Source organism: Drosophila obscura, unplaced genomic scaffold (genome assembly GCF_018151105.1).
Source record: "Drosophila obscura isolate BZ-5 IFL unplaced genomic scaffold, ASM1815110v1 contig_186, whole genome shotgun sequence".
In the NCBI taxonomy this organism is placed as follows: domain Eukaryota; kingdom Metazoa; phylum Arthropoda; class Insecta; order Diptera; family Drosophilidae; genus Drosophila; species Drosophila obscura.
This window is the reverse complement of record NW_024542774.1, coordinates 2,425,696-2,450,415: the sequence shown is the minus strand read 5'-3', so window position 1 is coordinate 2,450,415 and position 24,720 is coordinate 2,425,696. Positions and strand designations below refer to the sequence as shown.

General features: G+C 41.4%; 1 protein-coding gene across 14 annotated transcripts in view; it reads left to right on the top strand.

Moving 5' to 3' along the window:
• Positions 1-24,720, top strand: part of LOC111080096 (potassium channel subfamily T member 2) — a 94,968-nt gene that overhangs the window by 14,654 nt on the left and 55,594 nt on the right. For 8 of the 14 annotated variants that reach the window (XM_041593201.1, XM_041593203.1, XM_041593202.1 and 5 more), the window contains exon 1: positions 21,435-22,508. The exons of 2 other annotated variants lie outside the window; for them this stretch is intronic. Coding sequence is in view for 4 of the 12 variants with exons in the window: in XM_022375525.2 (XP_022231217.2) it covers positions 14,945-15,222 (278 nt within the window). In the remaining 8 variants the exon portion in view is untranslated. Of the gene's footprint in view, positions 1-7,537; positions 7,625-14,231; positions 15,223-21,434; positions 22,509-24,720 lie in introns of those variants that run through there. 4 more of the 14 variants (XM_022375525.2, XM_041593199.1, XM_022375528.2 and 1 more) reach the window with 4 other exon arrangements.

The window sequence follows — 24,720 nt, the reverse complement described above, 5'->3', positions numbered from 1 at the left end:
TCTTGGTAGTTGAGTAGTTGTTGTTGTTTTTGTACTTTCTGTGACAAAGTGCAATGAGGAGCAACGGTTTTATTTACACTATGACCCTCTCCTAGGAGGGCGTTGCTTGTGGGCGTGGATACATACACATACTCACTCGAACATCCCAACACAGAGCACAGAAAAGTGTCGCCATTTTCGAAGGGAATCTTGTATAGTTTGTCCTTCAGTTTTGGGTCAACACAGACAGGTAAACCTCTTGACTACATCTGCAGCGACAAGAGAAGGTGTCCTTGTCTCTCTTTTTATCTCCTACTCTCTCTCCATGTGCAATTTCCTAATGGAGAAACGTATTAAATTTTCACTATACAATAAAAACGGGAGTAATACGAAAGGATGACTAGATTCGCGGATGAAAAAGCTTTCGATACTCTTAGAGATGTAAGGAACAAGATAAACAAAAACTCCTTTAATCTGTCTACCCTCTGTAAGGGTATAGACACAAAAAAAAACCAGAAACCTGCGTTGCACAGTGTAGAGCAGAGGGACACTCGATACAATTCCGAATGGAAACTAGAATTGTACGAGGAACGACTCTGAGCGGTTGACATTCGAGAGTCTGCTCCGTTCGCCAGCCATTGGGTATCCCCCAGATGCCTGGCCAAGCGTATCCATGACCGAGGAGTCATACATCAATTACTGTCTAACCAAATGGCGTTCAATTAGCTCACAAGCGAACCTAGGGCCCATCCCAAGTCCCAAGGAACTGGGGACCAGCTTCGTAACTTATTTAAAATTTAACAAGGCAAACCAAATAGAGGGTTACAGTGAAAACTCGCACAAACGGTTAATCATTGGGTTCCCCATCTTGAGATAAATCCGTCCATAGGAAGAACCGTATACATATGTACCCCAGCAGATCTTTTACTGTAACTTGTACATACATATGTATGTATATGTATCTTTGCTTCCGTTCACATTGGCATTTCCCTATACTTTGGTTTCGCCCAAGTTCCCGTCACGTTTTGCCTTGCATAATTGAACGACCTGCTGTCTGTGGCCTTTCCTGCCGTTTCTTCAACTTTGGTATTCCTTTTTATTTTTGGTTTTGCTTACGGAATTCTGTCTGGAGGCTGGGAGGGAGACAGTGTGACCGCGGACCCATCAATAATAGATACAGTTTGACTCTTAGAAATTGACCGAAATATAAATTTTCATTTTTCAAATACACAATAAACAAAACTCTTTATTTTCCATATATTTTTTTAGTATTTCTTTCTCTGGCTCGTACTAAATGAATAAAATTCATGTGGTGGGAAATAGTTATAGGCCTAATTAAGGCATACAAATGTATGTACATACAAATACATATGTTTAGCCTATTGTGTGTAAGTTAAAAATCCGTTCTATTTCGACATTTCCAAATAACGTTAAACGAATATCCCGTCCAAAAAGTACCAAAAATTGTCAGCCTGAATGCAGGAGACGACACGTGAGTTGAATGAGAATTTCCAGGAAGTTTTAGCTAATTGATATGACATTGTGAGCGGGTCTTGATGGTTTAGGATAAATTCAAACTACCCGAAAATTCAAAGTGTCAATCAAAAATTGTAACCAAAAATACGGTTCCATGCTCTGCCAGTCCCGAAAGTTCGACTCGATGCCAACACACGTGTTCTAAAATAAATATTGACAGTCACAACAAAGCGAAAAACAAGGAAAATGTGGCTGACGTTTTTTCAATTGTCGCGCCTCGTCAGATCCAGCCCGGACGCGTCAAAAGGCAAAAATGGAAAAGTATAATAAAAAAATGAAAATACGTGAAATGTTACATAATGCTGCCAACGAGAAGGGTCTGCCTCCCCCACCCCACTGCCACGATGGTTCTCAATTTTAGTATCAGTCACAGACTCTCGCAGGATTCGCATAAATATACATTTTAGTTTAGGCATTTGAATATTTCTTTTCCTGCTTTCCTTTCCCGTTCAATCTTTTGACGAGGCGAGCGAGCAGCAGCTGCGTTCCACGGTCTTTCACGATTTGCACGCCCCACGATTCATCGGAACCTGACACTAATGAAAAAAGCCAAATCGTGTCGAGAGCTGAGAGAGATTTCGATGCGACTAAAGGGAAACACTGTTAAAGTATCCTATTCATTTTTAAAGATATTTCAGGAGGATACCATGTTCTTGAAATTTAAAAGGTATGAGATGAAGCTGTTCACGGAAAATGAGAAAGAATGAATGGTACGACGGATGTAGGAGATTAAGAGATATACAGAACAAGGCAGATAGAGATTGAAGGAGAAGAGTTTGGTTAAGCTTTTAAGTGATAAAATGTGCATCTTCTATTTATCTTCTATGGATGTGTTGGAACCAAAGTTCAAAAAAGTACGAAATGTAACGAATATTTATAATCATATCAATTCACTTTCTTCGGCTGCTATTTTTAAACAATTTTGCATAATTAATACTCGGTTCATAAATAAGTTCCAGTCGGTAATCAAATTACCCAAATTGTGGTAACGCGTTTCGGGCACGTTCACCTTTTTGTTTGATTACATTTGGAAATTGCCTGACTGGCTTTGCACATGCGAGTAAAATCAAATCGAATTGAATCAGCAGAATTACATGTATTACAGTACGTAGTACATAATACAAAATACAAACGTACGAACAGCATTGAAGCTATAAATAAAATCCAGAAAAAAAGAAAATTTAATTCACTTAGAAGCATTTAGGCATTTAAGGCGATAAAAAATTAAATAATTAAATAATTTCAGCGATCTAATCTTCTGTAGACATGGAAAACGATCTCCATTTTACATATGCAAATATGAAATATTTATTTGGATTGTTTTTTTTTTGATGAATATACAGAAATAGTATATAAAAATAATACATAAAACTATAGGGTCTAGAAAGTAAGGTTGCATCAAGGTTGATGCTAAACGCTTAGCTGAAGAGATAGCAAACCCTACATATAACAACGATGATTATTTGATTGATTCCAAAATGATTCCTTAGTTTGAGTTGTATTTTATGTACACCGAACGTTCGTTCGAAGTTGTGTGCTAACGAATAAACCCATATGACCCAATATTCTACTCTTTCACACATTCTCCCCTCTTCTGTACTCAAAATCCATGAGCTGAGTGTAAATATACGCGTGTCTGCCCGTCACCAAGTCACAATTTTAGTTTTTGTTGTTGCTGTTATTTAGGTTGTGGACTTGAAAGCTGCATCAAGTCAGAAATTTTTTCATATATGTATGTATGCATATATATGTATATATCTGCATATTATTTGGGAATTTTAAAAGGTCCTCTAAGAGCACTCTAAGGGCAGGGATGTGTGCTGTCTGTCAACCATCTGACTGAAATGCAATCTCAGCCGCCGTACCCTAGGGGGTACCATCCCTTCAATTGCAGTTTGTGTGACTACTCGTGTATGCATATTTCATCATCAGCGTATGGGCCACGTGTGAAGATCCACATTTCTGATAACTCCATGGGGAATACATTCATATATCAACAATTCTTATTTGTCGGCATTTATTCATTTTTATTTCATATCTTTCTTTTTGCATTTGGAAGCCAATTTATTTGTATTAATGTCCCAAGTGATTTCGGTTGCCCCTATCAGACCCTGCGTCTGAGAGCTGATGGAGCGTCAGAGGAAGAGGAGGAAGAGCCGGCGAGGACGGACTCAGGGAGTGTGGCTCGAAAAATGTTGGCCTGAAAGAGATATTATCTTTGCGTGGGTTTTTCACATTTTTTCCTTTTCAATTTTAATAAAAAAAGTTCTAGGGTACTAATACGAGAATAGATTCTATTTTTAAGTTGATGGAAAATGGTTTTAAATCATAATCAAATGAATTTCACTTTATTTCTATAGGATCAGCAATCATCTGCCTACACTTTGAGTTGAAGCAGAACATTATTTGCTGTTCAGTATCCTTACATTCAGGTAGTGAGGTATCTCCTAGTCGTGAGTGCCAGGGTCTGTCTGTCAAGAATGTCCAAGCTTTTTCTGGTCACCGACTGTTGTTTAGGAGCCACCCCTGTCCTGTTTGTTCCTGTCTGCCTGTTCATGAGCGGTTTCTTGTCTGTGATGTTCATCTCGTGTTCCGTCTGGGTATACACAAAATGGTTGAAATGCCTGCCCGGCGAGTTATCTCCGTGTCCGGCCAGTAGTTTCCACTTTTTACAAATTTTTGTTTCGCCATTGTTTGGGACGAACCGCACACTAAGCGGATAGCCATGGCAGAAGGTACTCTACTCGTATCTCGGACTCCCCTTGCATCTGAAGAAGGAATGCGGCATGTAAATTTGGTTTTGACATTTTAATTACACTACAACTCAAGAGAGCTTATGCGCCCATACGTGTGTCGGTGTACGTGTTAACGCAAGTTCAGTTTGCATGGCTCTTCTCTGACATATTAATGCATTCCAGCAAGATTAAGCAATCAGAAAGAGCGCTGGATTCTGGCATAATTGGAACAACCTGACGCTAGTCAGTGGCGCGAGCTCTGCTCCGAGGCGTGGTAGGCTGTCAAGCACTTAATTTAAGACATCAACTAGTGCCTGGCTCGACTCGTTTGGCGTCGAAACAAATTACTGACTTAAGTCCTTTCTCCTTGTGGCAGTGGCGGACTCGTTTCTGGCATATCTTCACATTCTAATTTATTTTTATATTACGTTGCCTTGATTGTGTGGCTTCGCTGCGGATCTATTTCAGGATGAGTGTGTCCCTTCAGCAGCCCTCTTTACCGAGAATCGTCTCCTGCATGTCCTTATCACAATGATTTTTCTGCCTACGACAAATTGCCGGAAATTGACAAGAAAATTTTCCCAATACACACTCACTTATATGAGAATATAAGCAGCACATTTACTAATCAACTGCACACACACACACACAAACCGAATGGCACTTGGACTTGGGTTTCATGTTCGTTGAGGTCTCTCCATCCTTCGCTTGCCCCTTGGCATATCAATGGACCAATCGGCCCCAAATATTGACCGGAATTTGTAATTGAGTCAGCGCAAAAACGGCTCGAAAAACTTTGAACTTTGTCAAACCCTTTGCAAGTTTTCTCGGGAAACTCTTTATAAATTATGAATTGGTGTAAAGGTCAACTTAATCGGAGGGTTATGTCTGGCATTTCTAGCTTAAAGCTATCAGATTCTACGTCCGTTGTTCCACATACCGAGTTAAATGTGTAAATTCAAGGTACATCTTGTACATGTAGTTTTCCGTATTAAAATTTATATAAATATCTTATTTATTTTCTCCAGCATTGTGCTATTCCCTCGAATTCTATTTATATGAATATTTTCCATTGAATAAATATTTGTTTGGCAATCAATGCAGTGGCCATTCGTTTGCATATCATGATAGAGAAAAAATAGATCTACCCATAGTTAAAATTAAATATTCGATTTTTAAATACAAACATACAGTAAGTCAAATATAATTCACTTATATTTTCTATTAATTTAAACATAAAACACCTAAAAATACAAAACACAAATTCAAAACATGATCAAAATCAGTTATGAAATTCGTGCTTGCATAGTTTTGGGATGGTAAGAGTACTCGTACATATTCATTGTACTTAACCTACATATAGCTGCTACAACTAATTCTCGTACTACTACTAACTGCTGCATTACAAAAGTTTAATTCTCGGATAATGGAGATATTTATCCGAAAGTTACATAACGATTTATGCCTCAGCCAAGTCACTTATTATTTTTCTATACATTTCCACATGAGCAACGGATTTAATTTGATACAAGTTTTAAAGCTGTTTCTAATACATATTTCACAGAACATTTGGGCTGGCATTCTGTTGTGTTGCAGTTGCTGTTGATGTTAAGGGATTTGCATGCACACACACACAACCACACACACACACATACACAAACACTTGAATTCCTCCACACCTCCTTGTCTGCTGTCTGCTGTCTGCTGTCAGTTGCAGTTTTGTTTTAGTCCATAGACCCAGCTGAATATTTTTTTCTTTTTTTTTTCCGCAACGAATTTTGGTTATCGATCCGGGTTCATCAATCACTCATGGAAATCAATACGCTTTCCATTACACGGATACCCAAGTGGGGCGACCTTTTGTGTTTTGATGTTTTTGAATTCCCATATGGATATGACTGACGGCGACGATGTGGTGTGCGTTGGTGTTTTGTCCTCTTGATTCTTCTGCGGTTGGCTCTGCAAATATTCTGTTTGGCAATGTTTAAATATGTAGTATTCCATCCAATGTTTGCTCAGCGATTGTTTGCTGTCAGTGCTGTGGATTCTGAAACGTGTTTGACATACTATAAAATTCAGTAAAAAGGGCCCCAAGCGGGTATTGATAGTCCCAACCCTATGGCATTCGGCAACAAAAAAATCAAGCAGCATCACACAGAAAACAAGAAGCAAAAGAATCCACAGCAAGCTCGGATTAAAGCCAAAATATTTTTTAAATTTACATTTACTTTTTAGATTTATTTGGGACTTAAATGAATTGATTCGTGCTTCCACCGCTAGATGGATATTCCCATATATCTCAATTACATTTCGCGGCAGAGACAGCAGATGGCGCTCTGCCTCATTCTTTTGTAGACTTTGCTTTCTCTCAGTACCTGACGTCATGACGGCCACAACTGACGTCACAGAAAAGCTCCAATGTTTACGCACCGAGAACTGAATTGGAAATGAAACGTCCATGTTCCGCTTCCACACGTGTCTCTTTGGCGCCAAATTTCTTGGTACCGCGAACTTTTGGCATTTTGTTTTGTTGTTGCCATTCTTCTGGGTTAGGTTCTCTCTTAACATTTTATGTCTGTTATATAACACGTGCGTGGAGCATAGATGGATGCACTGATGAAAATTCTCAGTAATGTAGTGAATTAATAGAAAGTTCCATGGGCGAAACCTTAAAATCCTCTTTTCTGATTGTTATAAAAAGTATATTAAAGTACATCTACAGAAAATATATAAAAATATGGAAGATCAGGCTTTGATTGCTAAGCCCTGAAACTAAAGATGACAGTTCGGAAACACTGAGAAGTAATTATATATTCTTTTTTAATTGCTAAATCCAAATCGGAGAGGGAACCAAAAAGTTTGTTCGAATTTGTCTTCTCACCTAAAAAAAATTAACAACTAAATTAATAACTTAACTACCAAAATCAATGTACTTAAATATAAACAAATATAGAAAAAATAATTATTAAGGCTGCAAAAATTCAGTTATGTAAATAAAATGTGGCAACCGTAGTTGCAATTTACCAGTTGCTTTGGCAACTCTATTTAACTCCTGCCAGCATAAAATGCTGCTTAAGAGAGCCAAAGAGCGGGAAACGGTTGGCAAAGAAACACTCTCAAACACTGGAACACATGGGGCTCTGATGGGGCTCTGGCTGGCTCTGCTCTGTCGGCTGCTCTGCTCCTGGTGGTGCGTGTCGTGCCTGCAGACGCTTCTGAGGCCAGAAACAAAAAGATTCGCTTTGACGCTGCCAGTTGGTGGCAGCAGCAGGCAGGCCACAATTTTTTCAGTTCGTGTGTGCCGTTAGTTTGATGCAGAACGGAAGAGCGACCAACATCGAGGCGGTGTGCAGCGAGCACCGAGCAACATAACGGTAACTGTGCGCGGCCGTGCCCGTGTTGTCCTACAATTGTGCGCCGAGAATTAATCAAAACTGGTTTTGACCAAATTAAAATGCTTTGCGTGTTCCCCGAAACCTATCCTCGGTCTCCGACCCACAGCCATGGTTTGGCCAAGGCCACCATTCTCGTCTTGGCCAGTTTTTTGGTGTTAATTAGCGACAAATGGCAGACAGAGCAGGCTGCAAAAAGGGAAAGTTGCTCTGTCCTTGAAATTAATGGAAAAAAATAATAATGTGTGCCGTGAAACCAGCAAAAGAGACAAATATTTCGGCGAAATGAATGGCAGGAGGACCAGTGTCCGGTGTCCATGACAGCTCCCTCGCCTGAAATCCTTTAAGGGGGACCTAATCAAGTGTCAGCATTATAAAGAAGAAATAAAACTAAAGGATATATGTACGAGAGGAGTAGTTTTGAGGCGTGTGTGCATGTGCGTGGCTGTAAAGCGTACTTTTGTGCGCAGAGTTTGAAGAAATTTCACTGGGTCGCTGCTTTTTGGGATTCCGCATGGACTTGGTATCTCACATAAAATCGATTCGTCCTCTGAGGTCTTAGCTCACATAGCCTAGTGAATAATTTGCAAGTGGACCTTTTTATTTTTACATAGTTCATGGCATGGCCGTGACCGGGGTATCCCACGTATCATATTGCAGGCAGAACTTTGTTGTCATGTTTGCCTATGTGAGGAGAGGCCCTGCAGGTATTCCGCCTTTGCTGTTGTCGTTGTCTCTGACTTGCCTTGACACATTTTGTTTTGGCCACTGCTCCATGGGATGGAATTTTATCGGCTGGAATGGGTTTAGATGTGGGATGCTGCAGTTACAGAAGCGACGGCGATGGCGGTAGTTTGTTTGCTTATCTATTTTTCACTGTTTTTCCATAACATGGATACTTCGACACACAGTCACACAGTCGGCTGTTCGTGGCTGAAATTTTCAATTAGGTTTTATGGCACATTCCTCCCGATGGTATCGATGTTGTCACTTGCCCTGTTTGCTTCCTGTGTGCTGCAAATTGGCCAGAGAATGGAACGGAAATTTGCATACCAATTAACTTTATTATAATTTACATTGGCATTTATTAAGCCTAGCGCAGTGCGCGACTCTTAGCTTGTGGTGTCGTTTGCAAATTTAATTGTGTGATTTATACAAAATAACATAGATAAGTGAAAAATATGAAGAAAGATAGAAAAATGTATTTCATCTTACGTAGTGAATTCGTGTCGATCCCAACAAAATCATATAGAAATAGATTAGATTAGATGGTAGCAATTTTTGTTCAAGAGGTAATAATATCAGATGTGCCCCGTAGAATATTCCATGTGAATTTATTTTTCACCAAATATTCAAATTAATATTAAATTTCGTTTCCAATTATCTACAAATAAGCGAAACAACGATATTACTATGTAATATAATCAAATTCCAAATTGGACTGAAACCAAATGCCCACAAACACAGCAAGGACATAAATTAAGTGTAATTTTCATTCAGTTAAAAGAGGAAACGGAAATCGACAAAAGGACGAAAATGTATACAATTGGAAAGCCACAGAACCCTACAAAAATAATAAACATAAAAATAACATCAAGAGCAAACTCATATTGGATTTATCGTACGAGTATCAAAGGCAGGACAGTACCCCACAAAAGGGTGGCTCATAAAAGTTGTTTGAGAGGCTCGCATGGCGTATGAGTAATATTTTTTAATTTAATTCCTGCCTCCAGCATTGGCGGCCGTTCAGTGACTGTTTAAGCTGTGGAAATGCCTTAAAGAGTCAAAAGTGAAAGCTTAACCAAATGGAGAAAAACCACAGAAAGAAACCGGGAGAAGAATAAACAAAAAAAATTCGGACTGCGGCAAAAACTTTTGTGGCTACGTGGCTGAGGCCCTTTAGGGGCTGTAAAGGGATGAAGCAGGCTAAGCTAATCCCTGGCTAACGGCACAATAGCCAAAACAACAGCAGAAAGGCCGAGAGACCTAGGGCCCGAAAGGTGTACAGAGGCTGGAACAAAGTAAAGTTAATCCATGGTTATGCCACACGGCAAATTGTGTCTTTTAGAGACACAGACACACGAACAGAATGTTGGAAAGGGAAATAACAAGGGAATATATCCTAGATCGAGCAGTTATATATATGTACATATATTTTATGTGTAGGCACTAATGTGTGTGTGTGAATCAGTCGGATGTCTCACTGCAGTCGTTCCCATGCATACCAAATTAAATTTGGGGACTCCAACAAAGTTTCTGTGTACGAGTATTGGGTGGGAAAAGTTTTAATCAAAATATCCATGAATCTACAGGGGACCAGGAGCACCCGCAGCTTAACTAATTTATAAAATGTATCTCCAACCACTTGAATTGCCAATTCTGTGTTTAATTAAGATATGTTTTGACCGATTTCCAGTTGCCTCGGATCTAGGAATTGTGGCTGTGATGCGGATTTTGTCGTGCCCACATTTAGATTGATGACTGTTTCATTTGCTCGACACTCTGTCATTCTGTCAGTGGATGGAGGATAGTGCTTTGCGCGTCCCGTGTAATTGACTAATGAGCCAACGTGTCAGAGGCCATTGAATGTTTTGTGTTGTTGGGACTACTTTGATGACCTTTTGACATGGCAGGGCGTTGAATCGTTTATCCGGGATTTATTTCTTTGGTTTCTTTTTTGTGAATGGAAAGCAAATCAGAGACCATTTGAATGGGAATGTTCCCGTTTGGAGAAACTCTATTGGCCATAGGAGGATATAGCCTAGATACATAACGTGTTTTTATCTGCTAGGAGATGCTCTTTGGCTTCTAGGTAGCGTACATATATCTACGATTTAGTAATCTACAGTCCCCTTAACTGTAAATACTTATCCACAGCCTTGGTATCTTCAATCAGTTTCCCCAATAGCTTATTTATTATTCCAAACACATACTCGAGCCAGACTTGTGTGCGGGGCACACAAATTGATAATCCAATCATTGCCTGGTGAAGCAGCTCAACTTTTCCCTCAAGTTTCTTAGCAAGAATTTGTGGTTCTGTCTGATTTGTGTGTGATAAGTGATGACGTTTTGCGCCATTTATGGCCATGTAAACGACTGTACATACACATGCACACATACACACACACACACAAATTTGTATAGACAAGCATACAGTATGAATCTGGGCCCAGACAGAGACGAGTCTTGTTCGTTTTTGTTTGTGCTAAATGTATAACACAGACAACATATCACGCTGTATTAACTCTACCCATATCTTTTCTTGTTATATCTATTATTTGCTTTTCTTGATTCTGTTTTTCCCCCCATGTTCACCCCCCCTCACCATCACCCACTCTGTCCACATTTCCGCCCAGCAGAACTCCTCGTTTCTTTGCCCATTATTTGGCTGTTGTATTGTTGAGATTGTTTCGTTGCCAGCGTTTTTTATCTGTCGAGTCAGAGGCGAGGCAGTTAAGTGATTTCTGCTCTATTTCCGTTCTCGTTTTTCGGCCATTTTGTGTAAAGTTAAATGAAACTTTGAGGCCTTTAAAAGAGCTTGAATATGGGAGAAATTTAAATATGTATACTATATATCCAGGGAAGCGAATACTTGTATCACAAATGTAATATCTACTGAGCAAGCATTCAATCGGGAAAGTTTCTCCTTAACTTTTCCTTATGCTGGACAAAGTTTTCCCCTGAATGTGGGGTAACAATGAACGATATACAAAACCCGTTAACCCGTCTTTGGGCCAAGATATTTTCCTCTTGGATTAGATACAAGTTCAACTTTTTGGACTTGCTAATTTTAAGCTTTTTCAGGACAGGTGTGAAAACCCCCTGAATTTGTGGTTCAAAGTCAACTTTTGGCACTTATATCGATGTGCAAACAGCGAAAAAGTCGAAATAAAAATTCAATTTCCCAACCACCAAAAAGTTCAACTTTTCTCCGCAGCCACAAATCAACTTTCAACTTGGCAGCGGAGCACTCAAAAAAAAAAAAAAAGTAATTGAAAAAGGAAACTGAAAATTCTCCCATGGATGTTGGCCAAAAATGCGAAAAAAAGTCCTGTAGCATTATACTCGAAAAAGACTTAAATAAGATGAAATAAGCAAAAAAAGATGTTGACAATCGAAATGACAGGAGCTCTCAAAAAGAGTGGGAACTGGTCCCTGCGGAATACGTATATCTTAGATTCTTTTAAGATGAATTGCATTGGATTATTGCTTTGAAATGAATTGTTCATTTTTCAAGTTCTTCTTACAGCATATATTTATCACCGATGCTCTTTTTCAGTCGAAAAATGTGTTGTGTGGTTGCAGGTGTTCGTTTGGTAGTAAACACATATTGTTTCTCTACTGTGGTTAGCACCATGTGGCCGCACTGCATTACCAATGCATATTCCTGTTTGAATTCTTAATGGAGTTGCCATCTCCTATTTATTGCACGCTCTTTTCCCACCCTCTGTTACGACATGATGGAGTGACCTTCTTCTAGCAACCATTTGAATCATAGAAAAGGTCAACTTTTGTGTAAAAATTGAGTTCAAAGCACTGCTGATGAAGGTACAGCACTGCTGACATGGGGTGTCCCTAACGAGGGAAGGGTGAAAGTTCATCTCTAAGCTAAAATGTTGGGTGGGGAAGATGTAGAAGATAATTTCCCTCCCCTTTTAAAGGCTCGTTCTGATGGTCTTAGGACTTAGGTAAAATGTCATCCCTAGGATCATCATCTCTGCCAAAGCGCATACAACTTCGTTTACATGAAATTTACTTCTGGTATGTGAATTGCTTTAATAGCATAAATTGTGGTTTCATGTCTGGGCTTTGCTTTGTTTTTTTCCCCATGTTATTTATGGCCAACACAAACACATGCCTGGCCAACACATATATTTTTTTTTTATTGCCATGAGCCACGTGGAACAATTCCCGCCTGTTTACACAAGTTCTGTTTGCAAGCCGTTTGGAAAGACATTTCCTTTCGGCTCAAACAGTAAATGCTTCTCGCTGCTGATATGTAGAGGAAGGAAATATTGTCACATGTTTCACGTTATTTCCATTTTGTTTTGTCCGCGCTCATCATTTTACAAGGGGGGTGGTGGGGACCGACAGTCAGTTTGTTAATTGATAAGGTCATAAGTTGGCCCATGTGGGTCACATATCAGATCAGGGAATTGTTCTAAGGTCAGTTTCCGTTAATAAAGGCACAACGTTTATATATACACTCGTACACTCGTACTCGTACACTTGTACAGTGAATGTCATAAGTGTATTGCAGTAAAAGTTTTCAGGGCAGGCAATCGAATACCCTGAAGCTGTGAGGAAGTTAAATGGGGTTTGGTCTCTGAAAGAATTCTCTTCTTGCATCGATGTTGTCTACTAAAAATGCTCGTAATAGTCATCTAATTCAGTTCATGGAAACGCCAGTCTGCCCCGAAATACTTCTCTCAGTAGTGACTTCACTGCACTCGTTGAATAATTGAAACCAGTAATGGAAGTATTGACTTGAGTCCCCTAAATGAGATCCTCGTAAATTACTAATTAAGTATTGATTCGGGCGAATAGTTTAAATGCTTTCAAACATGAGCAGAAATAATAATTGATTATTTAAGGACACGCCATTCATAGTCTCACGCTTTTGAAACGCACTGTAGAGTCTGCCATGTGAAAGTTCCCACCTTCCTGTTCGTCCTTTTGGCCCGTTCTCAACGCGTATGTAGCACAGAGAGAGAGAGAGAAAACATTTGTAATCATGACCTTGCGAGTGTCACATACGTTCTCCTCCTCCGTAGCTTTGGAATAGGCAATTTAATGTCTTAGTTATGCCAAACTTTAGCTGGAAAATCGCGTGTATAACTGGAGTTTTGTTCTAAGGAAGTGGGCGTGGTTGGTTGGGGCTTAGCACCTTTTACATTTGTTAATTGCGGCACTTAGTTGGCCAAGTTAGTGCGTAGCATGCAAATGGCATCGGTTAGTTTCTGGGGCAGCTGTGGAAGGAAAACTTTGCTCCGCCTCAGGATCTGGTGTGGGGAAGTTTCTTTAAAGCACGAGTATTCCTCTGCACTGAATCCATAAAACCCAAGTAGCTGAAAAGAGTATCATAAAATGTTTGCTTATATAGCATAGAATTACCCAAAAAATAATGACCAAAGACGAAATGTTGCACTAAAAACAGCAGCAGCAGCAACAGCAGACTCTGGGGATTTCGCTGGGGGTACAGGGAGGGATAAGCGCCACAGAAGCAGCCGAAAAAACAATTCAATTTGGTGCTTGCCTCTCCTCCACCATCTCCGGCCACACCCGCACTCACCCTTCACTTTTCACATTTAGCGAAACTGCAGCTCTCTGCCTCTCCTTCGGGGAGGTGTGTGTGTGTATGCGTGTGTGGGTGTGTCTTATTTGAAAATGTGTTGTTCATTATGCTGATGAAAATCGTCGCACGACACGCCTCAAACTAATTTTCCCTTTCCAAATCCCACTTAACCAAAAAAAAAAATCTGACAGAAGCCCTCTAAAAATATTAACAAAATCAAATTAAATAATTAAATTATAATGAATTTGTGAATTTAAATGTGGAGCGTACAAAATGTGATTTCCCACCATACAGGGAACCTTTGCGGTACAACAACTGTTTTATGCCAGAAATAATATCTATTAATTGTTCTTTATACTTTATACAATATTTATACAAATGTCAAAGCCGTTTAAAGTACTGCCATCTTCAAAGGAAATATTCAGGGACTCTGATTGATTGATTGAATGGTTGCCTGATTGATCATCTCGAGTAGTTGATCTTTAAGCTATGACAATTTTTGCGTGCTACATGCTGCTTGTCTGTGCAGTCAATTAGCCAGCGGGAGGAGTTCTCGTGAGCAGGCCATTTATCAAAGTCACTTAGAGAATAAATAGAGATAGAGAGAGAAAGAGAGAGATATAAGAACAGAGACAGAAATAACAATACTCGCAAAGAGAAACAGTGAGGGTGAGAAATATAGTCAATTGCCAGTGCTGATTGTGCTTAATGAAGTGTTCGGATATGTCAGTCCCAGTCCCAGACAATAAATAAGTGTTCTTTCGCCAAGACCCTGCGATGCGATGCAGATGCAATTAACGCCACATTCCGAGTCGAAACCCTGAGCCAGCGAACACTCAGCCAGCGGCAAATGTTCAGTGCAGTGCGGATGCCAGTGAATTGTACCAGTGCCAGTGACAGTGACAGTGAAGATCGAGAGCATCTGAAATGATGTAGAGCCACAGGGCTAATTTCGGACTGAATCCTGCACATATCCCACCCGCGACACGCACTCCCTCACAAAGGAAATGACCCACAAGCTCCAAGCGAGCTACACAGCACTGGCCATGTCGGACGATAATCAAACCTGCAGCTATTCGATGCCCTCGATTGCATCCCCCAGCCATCAGCATCGTCCTTACCGGAATGTGAACTTCAACGAGGAGTTGAATGATCTGTCCGGCTACCCCGCCCAGCAGCTGCCAGCGACGGCCGTGCGGCGCTTCTCCAAGTCTATCTTCCAGCGGCCCCGCTCCATGTCCGTGTGGAGTGACATAAGCCGCAGCAGTATGCGTCTGGATGAAAGGTGAGTGGTGAGTGAGCAGGGACAAAGCTGTCGCATGTATTCGCTATGGCATGGAGGCGTTTACGTTTACGTTTACCCTCTGGCCTCCTGTAATTTGCGGCATGCCTTTGGCATGAGGATTTATGTGTTTTCTGTGTTCATAGGCTGATTGCGTGTGCAGAAAATCTACATAAATATTTGCTTTCATCTGGGTTAAGTGCCCGACAAAGGGGAAAATATGTCTTGGGCGCTATCTGTAGGGCCAGGCACGGCACGTGATCCGAAATCAAGTGCCACACGCCGCAGACTCAACTGACTACCGAGCCTACATTTGTACATATATGTATATAAAAGTCTTATAATATTTTCACACAAAATCGATTGATAGACGCACAGGTGTTTCTCGTATGTACCTCAATGGGTAGTTTATTCGGACTCATCAGAATTTGGCTAGCCAGAGCTGATTCTCTGCTCCATATATCCTCTACATTTCTAATGTATTATACGGGCGTTCCTACGGACTACGGACTGTGGCTGTGTAGTCTGGCACATTAAATCTGACTGCTTTCTTTCTTTAAGTCTTCAATCAAGATGATCTCACTTTTAAATCAATGCTGATCATATATACTGAATATACTAAATATTCTGGCTGAGTTCAAGTAGTAGTAGTGGGGAATAAATGCCAAAATCCCAGACCGATTTTCGAATTTTACTTCACTTCTTGCATTTGACTCTCTTTCGAAAATATGAATATTAATACATATACACATTGCCATATTTATCTGTTCATGTATGTGGTTTATTTACATGGCAATAATGATACTGTTTAAGTATAGTCATCGAAAATTTACCCATAAATTTCATGCACACTCACTGATTTTAGGATGTTAACATATGTATGTATGTACATACTCGTATTTTCGCTTAGCATACAATTAATTTATAATTATTTCCCATAAATAAAGCCGCATTAAAACTTGAACAGCTTGCTGACACTACGCATAGGCCGTAGGCCATGTGCCAGGGCCATTAAATTTGCCGTACTTGAGCGGAACAGATCCTAAATCAACTGTGACACCCATGCACAAGTGTCTGTGCCCGAGGTAGTTTAATTTTGTTTTGGACTTTGACTTTTATTATCTTGCTGTTGGGTTTTGTCTGTGATTATTGCTTTCACAGCTTAGGCTTCAGTACATCATGTACAAACATATATTGCCATAAGCGTTAAATTTAGCAAGAAATTATTAAAGATTATCCGTACAAGTACACTTTGTCTCTGAAATTTCAATTCGTTCAATTGGATTGTTTCAGCCCCCATTGAAATCCCACTTAAAGGTTTTTCCTTTCTTTGGCTGCCAATCTGTTACAGCCCAAACTATAAATAGATTGACCTCAGTCAAACTACTCATAATTCAAACAGCACTTGCCACCGGCACATGCAACAATTGTCTAATTTTGTGGCTAGTATGTATACATATCTGTGATTGAATTTAATGTGGCTGCTACCGGAGTTTGCCTGGCGTTTGCCAAACGGAAAGCGGCACGTAGGAGGCAGAAGAAAATTTGCCGCCAGCTTGCACGGAAAATGTTGAAAGGAAAATACATTTTGTGGGCTGTTTGAAGGCAGTGAACGGGGAGAATATTGTGGGTGACACAAAGGACACTAGGCACTAGGCAGAATGACGTGGGCCTAGAGCCATTCAGAGTGTTCGACAGGGTGTCTGACAGTCAACAGCTTGGCACGTTTGCTGGGCCAATTTCTGCGGCTTGGCCCTGCAGTTTAGGCCAATTTGCGTCATCCACCACTCAGCAGACGACGGTACTCCCCCATACCCCATTCCGCATCCGAGTGCCAATTAGCGTAAATAACTCAATTATGCTGGGACTGCTTTCTTCTCTGGTTACTCGTACAATGCAGATGGCTCTGGCCCCTTGCATCGACACCTCTTTGATTGGCGATTATGCTAGGTGTAAGCCATCTTGGTAATTGCCTTGTCAACCCATGGGCAGGGGCAGCCCTGCCACAAACAGGGACATTGATTTTCTAGGACCTCAAGCGCTTATTGCCCTTAATTAGCTTAGCTACGGCTTTAATATCTATTGCCCATTAAATTTGTGAGCAAGAGTAATGGAAATGAATGACTTTGGTTCCGCTAATCGCACTAAAAGCTGAAAAAGAGAGACTTGAACGTTGTCTAAATGAATTTTGGTCATAGAACTCGTGGCTTTGACCACTTAAATACGTGGTTAATAGCTGCCCAGCTCTCGAATGACTCGTTAAAGCCTTTTTATTGCTCCGAGAAATCTTCTAACAATGGCCCCATAAAAGCTAGCTCCGACACCCCACGCCCCCCTCCCAAGACATCAGCTTCTATAAGGAGCTATGAAGAGCACTAAGAGCTTTGGTCCTTAGCAACGCCCACCTTTTTCCACACATGCATGGCTTTACTCCTGTTTCATTTTTCTATTTTCTTACTCTTTTCAGGTGAGTGGAGTGCTTTAGTCTATAACCGAAGAAACAGTTGTTCGCCCTTGGGCAACGGTACGTATAAGTAATTTATTCTGGATTATATATTCAAGGGGGTAAATGTACCGTGTCATGACTGAAGGTGCTGCACGATAAACATTCTATCAATTATCTTTTATCTGAAGAGGGAACTGCTCGGTCATTATCTGCATCTCACTCTCTCATTCCCGAAACATTCCTCATTTGATGGTACGGAATGTTAAGTGGCATTTGTCATCCATACTTGGTCTGTGCTCTGCCAGCATCATTTCATTTTTCCGCCATATATTATGACTAGAGTCACTCATAAAGTAATCATAAAAAATGCCGCAAATCAACACGACTGAAACACGAAGCGACGTTTTCCCTTTGGGGTTTCCTCGCAGGTGTATCGTGTGTGTTCCGGACCGTATCCCTCCGAGCATTTCGTTATGTTTTCCGTGCGCCGTGTGCTGTCTAAATATCTTTGAATTCTACGAGTATATACATACGTAAATATATACATATGTGTTATGATTATGTTGTGCCATCTGGAATGAAACAAAATGAATTTCCCCCTTCGTGTACGTGCGTGTGTGTGTGACTTCTAATTGTGTTTTATGTGTACGTACGGTTTCCTTGAATGTTTGTACCCCGCGCTCGTAAATGTCAAGGGTATATCGTGTCGGCGAAGAAACTAACACACATGTGTGTGTGTGTGCAAACTGAGAGAAGTGCATCGATCGGGATCAACTTTCGAATTTTGCTGGTGATGAAGGACAGGATTTAAAAGTGAATTAAGTATATAAACAAGGAAGCGTTCCATTGGATCCTGCGTTCCAAAATGGGTTAAATGGTTTTCAGGCTTTAAAAGAATTTAGAGCAAACAAAAAACTCGATAAACAGGTACAAGTATATTCCTTTCGAAACCACTCGAGTTTGCGGTTATCGGTTATCATAAAAATTTATTCCCAGGCTGTTTGGGGTTGTCCTCTCGTTTCATTAAATTTTCTGTAGGTGAAAGTGGATTCTTGGCTTGAATATTATTTAGCACATGTGTGTGTGTGCTCACACGGTAATGGGTTGCTCCCTAATTCGTATTTTTATTTGAATAGTGAAAGCACTTATTAATTTTCAAGCTGAAATCGCGTATGTGCTCAGCATTCAAAAATATCTTTACAGCAAATTTATGAACTTCTTTATGCAATGAACAAGTTTATTAAAAGCAACATCAACGCAATAAAGTTTTCCAAACACAAGCACTCACCCACTCATCGCCCCTCACTGAATCAATCCCCCCCCCCCCACAACAAGCATTACGCTATTCAAAACCACAAGGATAAAGCCATTCGATGCAACGTTTCTTGAGCGTACTTGCCTGCGAGCATTATATGGAGTATTACGTATACGAAACGTTGCGTCATAAGATTTCATTAAAAGATTAATGCACTTCAATGGCATTCCCAGTCACAGCAATAAGCTGCCCCACCAGCCCCATATGTCCACACCACACAAGAGCGCGCAACAAGTACTGAGCAGGAGAAATTTAAAAATAAGCTTGATTTTTAAATTAATTTACACATCTAGCGAGGTGTTCGGGGAAGGACTTGCGTGTCTTAAATTCATTAATCCAAAGTCGACAGGAACCCAGCAGGACCAGAACAGGACGACAAGTTGCGTTCCCTGAAATTGGCAATTAGGCTGGAGTACGCCCGCATATGCAGTGGCTGAAGGCCGTCGAGGTCATCTGAGGTTAACCCCCGAGCCAGCGCTCGGTGTTGCCCAGGAAGTGCGATGGGTGCCCCTAATGGGGGCGACGCACATGTTTCCTATTCGCCTTTCGCCTGGTTTATCCTTCCGCTCTCTCTTGCCGTTCCACTCTCTCTCCGCTCTCCTCTCTCTTTGCAGGCCTCTTGCATTGCTCTTCAATAGGACAAAACCACGTGTTCGTGCTGCTTATCCTTTCGACTTGTTATTCGCAAGAAATACATGGAAGGCGACCAAGCGACAGCAAGAGCAAGAGAGACAAGGCTTCCGCTAAGCTTTCACCACTGCATTGTAGTTGTTGCTTGCTGCTGGAGGAAGCTTTTTTGTAGACTTTTACTCTTAGCCATCCTGACTTTCCGACTTTGACGTCAGGTGTCTCTGTGGCGATTGCTAGCTGCCAAGTTCGAATGTAGTTCACATGTAGCAAAAATTAAGAGGAATTTAATACAAAATTATTAATTTAAAACCAATGCTGTCATTTCTTTGGCAAAGATTTTACCATAGGATATTCGGAATCCGATCAGAATGGTTAATCCTTTCTAGAGACTAGAGGATGCAGAATAAAAACAGACCTAATCTTGCGTTGAATTCCATTTATTGATTGCTAATTTTAAACAAATTGTAATTGTGAAATACATGTTTTTCCTAGTCCTCTAGGATATTATCACTATCACTGTCGAATTATTCATAGAAGGGAGAATTACCTTCGGGAAACAGCATTCTGCTGTCCATGGCTATAATAATGATGATGACATCAACAACAGGCAACAATTGAAGCTGTTGTCCACCAGGACCCCTCCCCCTATAAACAGTACTCAACAAAACAGAACAGAACATTCCATTCCCATCATCTGCCAGCATGCCCATGCCCATTGCCTTCCTCCTATATTACATCCTTTGGGCGGATAGGCAACGACAGCAACAACGATTAAGATGCAAAGTGAATATTAGTATGTTAACACACTTTTCCCCCCTGTAGAAACCAAAGTTTGCTGTCACCGGTCTCCCTTCCACTTGACTTGACTTGGGGCAGCTGCTGATGCTGCTGATGCTGTGTTGTGTGCCTGCCCCTTACTGGCATGTCTTGCCGTCTCTGGTGGCTTGAGTGCTCGGCTTGAGTGGCTATCCAGCTGCGTGCTCTTGCGGGCGACCTCTGTGCTTGGCATTCGTAATAAAATTCAGTAGAGGAGAGAGTGGAGTGGAGAAGCGAATGCTCCTCCAGCTAACCCTACGAATTGATTTATTGGCTCAGGCCCGACTAAGGCGAATATCTGTTTGTTTTTTCTACTGTTTTGTCCGCCCCCACCTGTTTCCCTTTTTTTGTTGATTCCATTCCGAGTTGGCATTTCTGACATTTACTGCTTTTTACAATTGCGGTTAAATATTCGGCTTTAATCATTCCACACCATCAGCGCATTGCGGTCGCCCCCACCTGTTGCAGCTTCGAAATTTAATTAGAGGCTCGAAAATGATTTGCGGCGTACCGCCCGCCTTGTTGTTGTCGATGACAAGTTCAAGTCCCCCTCTCTCTCACTGCACTGATTCTCTCGCTGGTTGAACTTTTTCGACTTGCGGATTGTTGGACGGGTCGCAGCCATAAATAAACGTTAATTACCCTCTGAGGTTGTCTGATATCGTCTGCCTGCCTGTGAAGTTCGGCCTCAATCAAGCGCGAATTATGTGTGAACTCTGTAGAACGACGCTGGGGCTAACAGTGCTACAAAACAGTAGTGGCTAACACTGCTAGGCTAACAGTTTCGGTTAAAGTCATATCAGGGCAGAGAAGAGTTGAGCAGAGCAGAGCAAAGCTTTGGGAGCTTTCCGCTCACAGCATATCCTCACAGCATACAATGTACATGTGTCCTGTAACATTTCTGTTTGCTGGGCGGTAGCGTTAACAGTGGCGTACTCGGCTTGGGGTCGCATTACACAATGGAGCCGCTGTCGGCTGTCAGTTTGTTTTTACACTTTGCACATGAAACATGTGATTTCCCTCGAACGCTCCTCAACAAAGCCAGAGTTTTCTTTAGCGATTTTCCCCCCCGCCCACGCCACCACAACACACACTCTAAGCAAACAAAGTGTGAACGAGACAGAGACTGTTTGTGTGTGCGTGTGTGTGTGTGAGTGTGTCAGTGTGCGTGCGTGTGCGTTCGTGAGTGTCGTCCATTCGGTCGTGTCGGTGAAATTTTCAAAGCGAGAGATTTTTGTAACGGAAATCGCTCGAGCCAAGCCGAGTGGAGCGCTAATTAAAATTGAATCAAGCGAATAGAATATGCAAAAGAGAATGAAATGCTTGGCGCAATTACGCTTGAATTTACTTAGTCGCATTGATTAGTTAATAATTAAGCGCACAGCGTCTTTCCACAGAGTAACAGTTTCCATTCGAATGTCCGCTGGTGCTGCTGGCCTATAATTTCAATAACCACAATACGCATCCATCTCCGTTGCCACATAAATCTTCGGCCAGACTACATTGTGAATTTATTTTCTCATCTGCACTGGCACACACAAAAAGTGGATGGGATAATTCCACATAAATCAATAATAAGCAGAGCGCAAATTAAATATTTAGTCTCTGAATGTGAATGGGTATAAGTGGCCATAAAATTTCCGTGCGAATTTGTTGCTGTCGTGAGTGCATAAATAAGTAAGGTGGACAGCAGCCCAGCCCTAGCTCTTCCGACTGAGCTGTTTGTGTGCAGTGTGACCAGTCAGTTGACCCGTAAGCCGTAACTTATACGTGGTACGGGACCGGGACCTGAGGACAGAACAGACTTGAATCGATGCCGACATCCGTATTCGCACCCGTGGAGCAACACTTACCAAAACCCAGCAGAAAGTTCAAAAAGTTCATCGTCAAATTTATTGCAAATGCTGCGCTCGCGCACTCCGCCGTCCTCTGGGCATCGTTGTGGCACAGGAACAAAACATTTTCCGCAATAAAAATCTACAGAAAACACCTGAAATCATAAACACTCGTGCCCCCTAACTACACACACACACACACACTCACATACTGTATCCGGCTCAGGCGTGCGGAAGAAGGCCAAAGGTACGTACGTAGATAGGTTCATAGTTGGTGTGGGGCCCGGTCCCCAGATCTCTCCGCCGTCGACTCAAGTGTGCAATCGAAAGTGAATCCACATCCGTGCCGCATCCGCTTTGGATAGACGTGGAATTGTTGTCTTAACCAATTCGCTTTTGTTTTTTCTCCTGGTACTTCCTTTGGGTTTCCTTTTCCTGTGCCGTTTTTTGTTTACTTTGTTTTCTCGACGTGGATAATTTTTTATATCAATAAAATTTTACTGGTGTGCGAGTATTTACGGGCAGTGTGTGTATATTTGGGCTTGGTCTTGCACTCAAGGATCCTCGATAGGGCGAATAGAATGCTCGTTAGAGGCACTCGAAAGGGGGATAGAAATAAAATAATATTTACCGCTGTTTATGGGGTAAAGACATAAAGGTTACAAAAAAAACTGTATTGCAGGCACATTGGTATGATCTCTTCAAGAGGGGGAACGATTATTGTCAACACTCTTAATTATTTGTTAGTTTTTTCTGAAAGCCCTGCAATTATTTGGTCCTCCTTTGACTCATTTTCTACAGGGGAACATAAGAGAGCTGAAGGCACGATTCCTCTCTGTTTGGTTAAAATATAGCTATCTAATCTACAGGTCTCTCTTCCATTTCTGTGCTAATAAGCTCAGGGATTAGTAATTGCCTTTTTCCGGTTACGGTTTAGTTAGTTCAATTCATAAATATGTGCACTGATCGAATGGAATGAATAATGTGTCTCTCACACTGGTATGGTAAACCCATATTCCACCCATATTTAAATTAAATATTCTGTTTTTAAACGCAAATATAGTGCAATTAAATAGAATTTACTTTGCATTAAAAAGTAATTTCATTTATATTCTTTTCCACTCTCGGAGCTAATTCTATTCTTAAATATTTTTTAATCTAAGTGTAAATATCAACATTGCATTCGTTTTTTGTGTGAGTGTACCATTTTAGTTTGTGGCCTGATGGATAACTAAAACCGCAACCAAGTCAATGGGGGTTTTGTTTTGTGGTTCTTGTTGCATTTGACATTATGCGCATTAAATGCGCTTGAAATGCTCCATTTCCTGCTGCTTCTTGTCCACCTCTGCTCCAGTCGGCACAGAGTGACATTGACAATGATAACGGGACCCGGGAGTAGGAGAGATAGTAGGGCAGGGCAGGGTTGAGCAGAGCCGGAAGTGTTGGTAAGGAGGCAGACAGGCAGGCAGGAGACAGGCGACAGAGGTAGAGAACTGACAAAGCGCTTTGTAAATTATTTCGTTAGGAGGGGCTTCGACTCGAGTGAGTTTTATGGGGAAAAGTAAGCAAGAGCAGAGTAACAGGAGCCGCACTAACTGCATGGCAGGACATAAACATGTGTATGAAAGTTTCCGACTTTCGTCGCCGATTCAGGCAACAAGCAGCAGTGCCGGCATGTGCACCATTTGTGTGGCATAATGTGCTCAGCATTTAATTAAATTTACAGCACACTACCGACATAATGCCACAAAAAGTAACTCGAATTTAATATTCATGCTAATTTTAATAACAAAACGCAGTTCGCGGCTGCGAGCGGCAGCATTGCGTATACGTAATTTTCACTAAGAGCAGGAATTTTGATTGGGGGTTTGAAAGCACTTTAGATTAAAATGCGATTTAAATGGAAATACTCCCTGTGGAGATCTGAAAAGATATTGCCCGGGAGCACCACTAATGTCAGCCAAGATTCAAGTTTTCAGTTCAGGTCCCAGTGCAGTCAGTGGTACATCATGAACGGAGTTCCAGCCATGCTCTGGCTGCTGCTCAGTGTAACAGTAGCTTCCGTCGACCAGCTTCAATTTCTCCATAGCACCCTAGAATCAGTGCACAAGGAAATGTTCATTTCCACGCTGCTCGTGATGCAACGTCACCAGAGACGTCTGGCCCCGGACCCACTGCAGCCATTCTATCCGCTTGCCTGGCCCACACTTCGCCTCGACAAAGGCCAAAGAGTGAAGATGGTGACCCAGTACAATCGGCAGGTACTGGCCCTGGTGTACATGGACGCTTATGAGGATACCGTGCTACTGGATGCCCTGGCTGAGATCTTAAATCACATGCGAGAGGCAAGGATTGTGGTTTGGCTGCGAGTCCCACTGAAGGAGCAGTTGCTCGCAACGATCTGTCAGCAGGCGGCTGAGCACAGGTTCCTCAATCTTCTGGTACTGGAAGGAACCTCT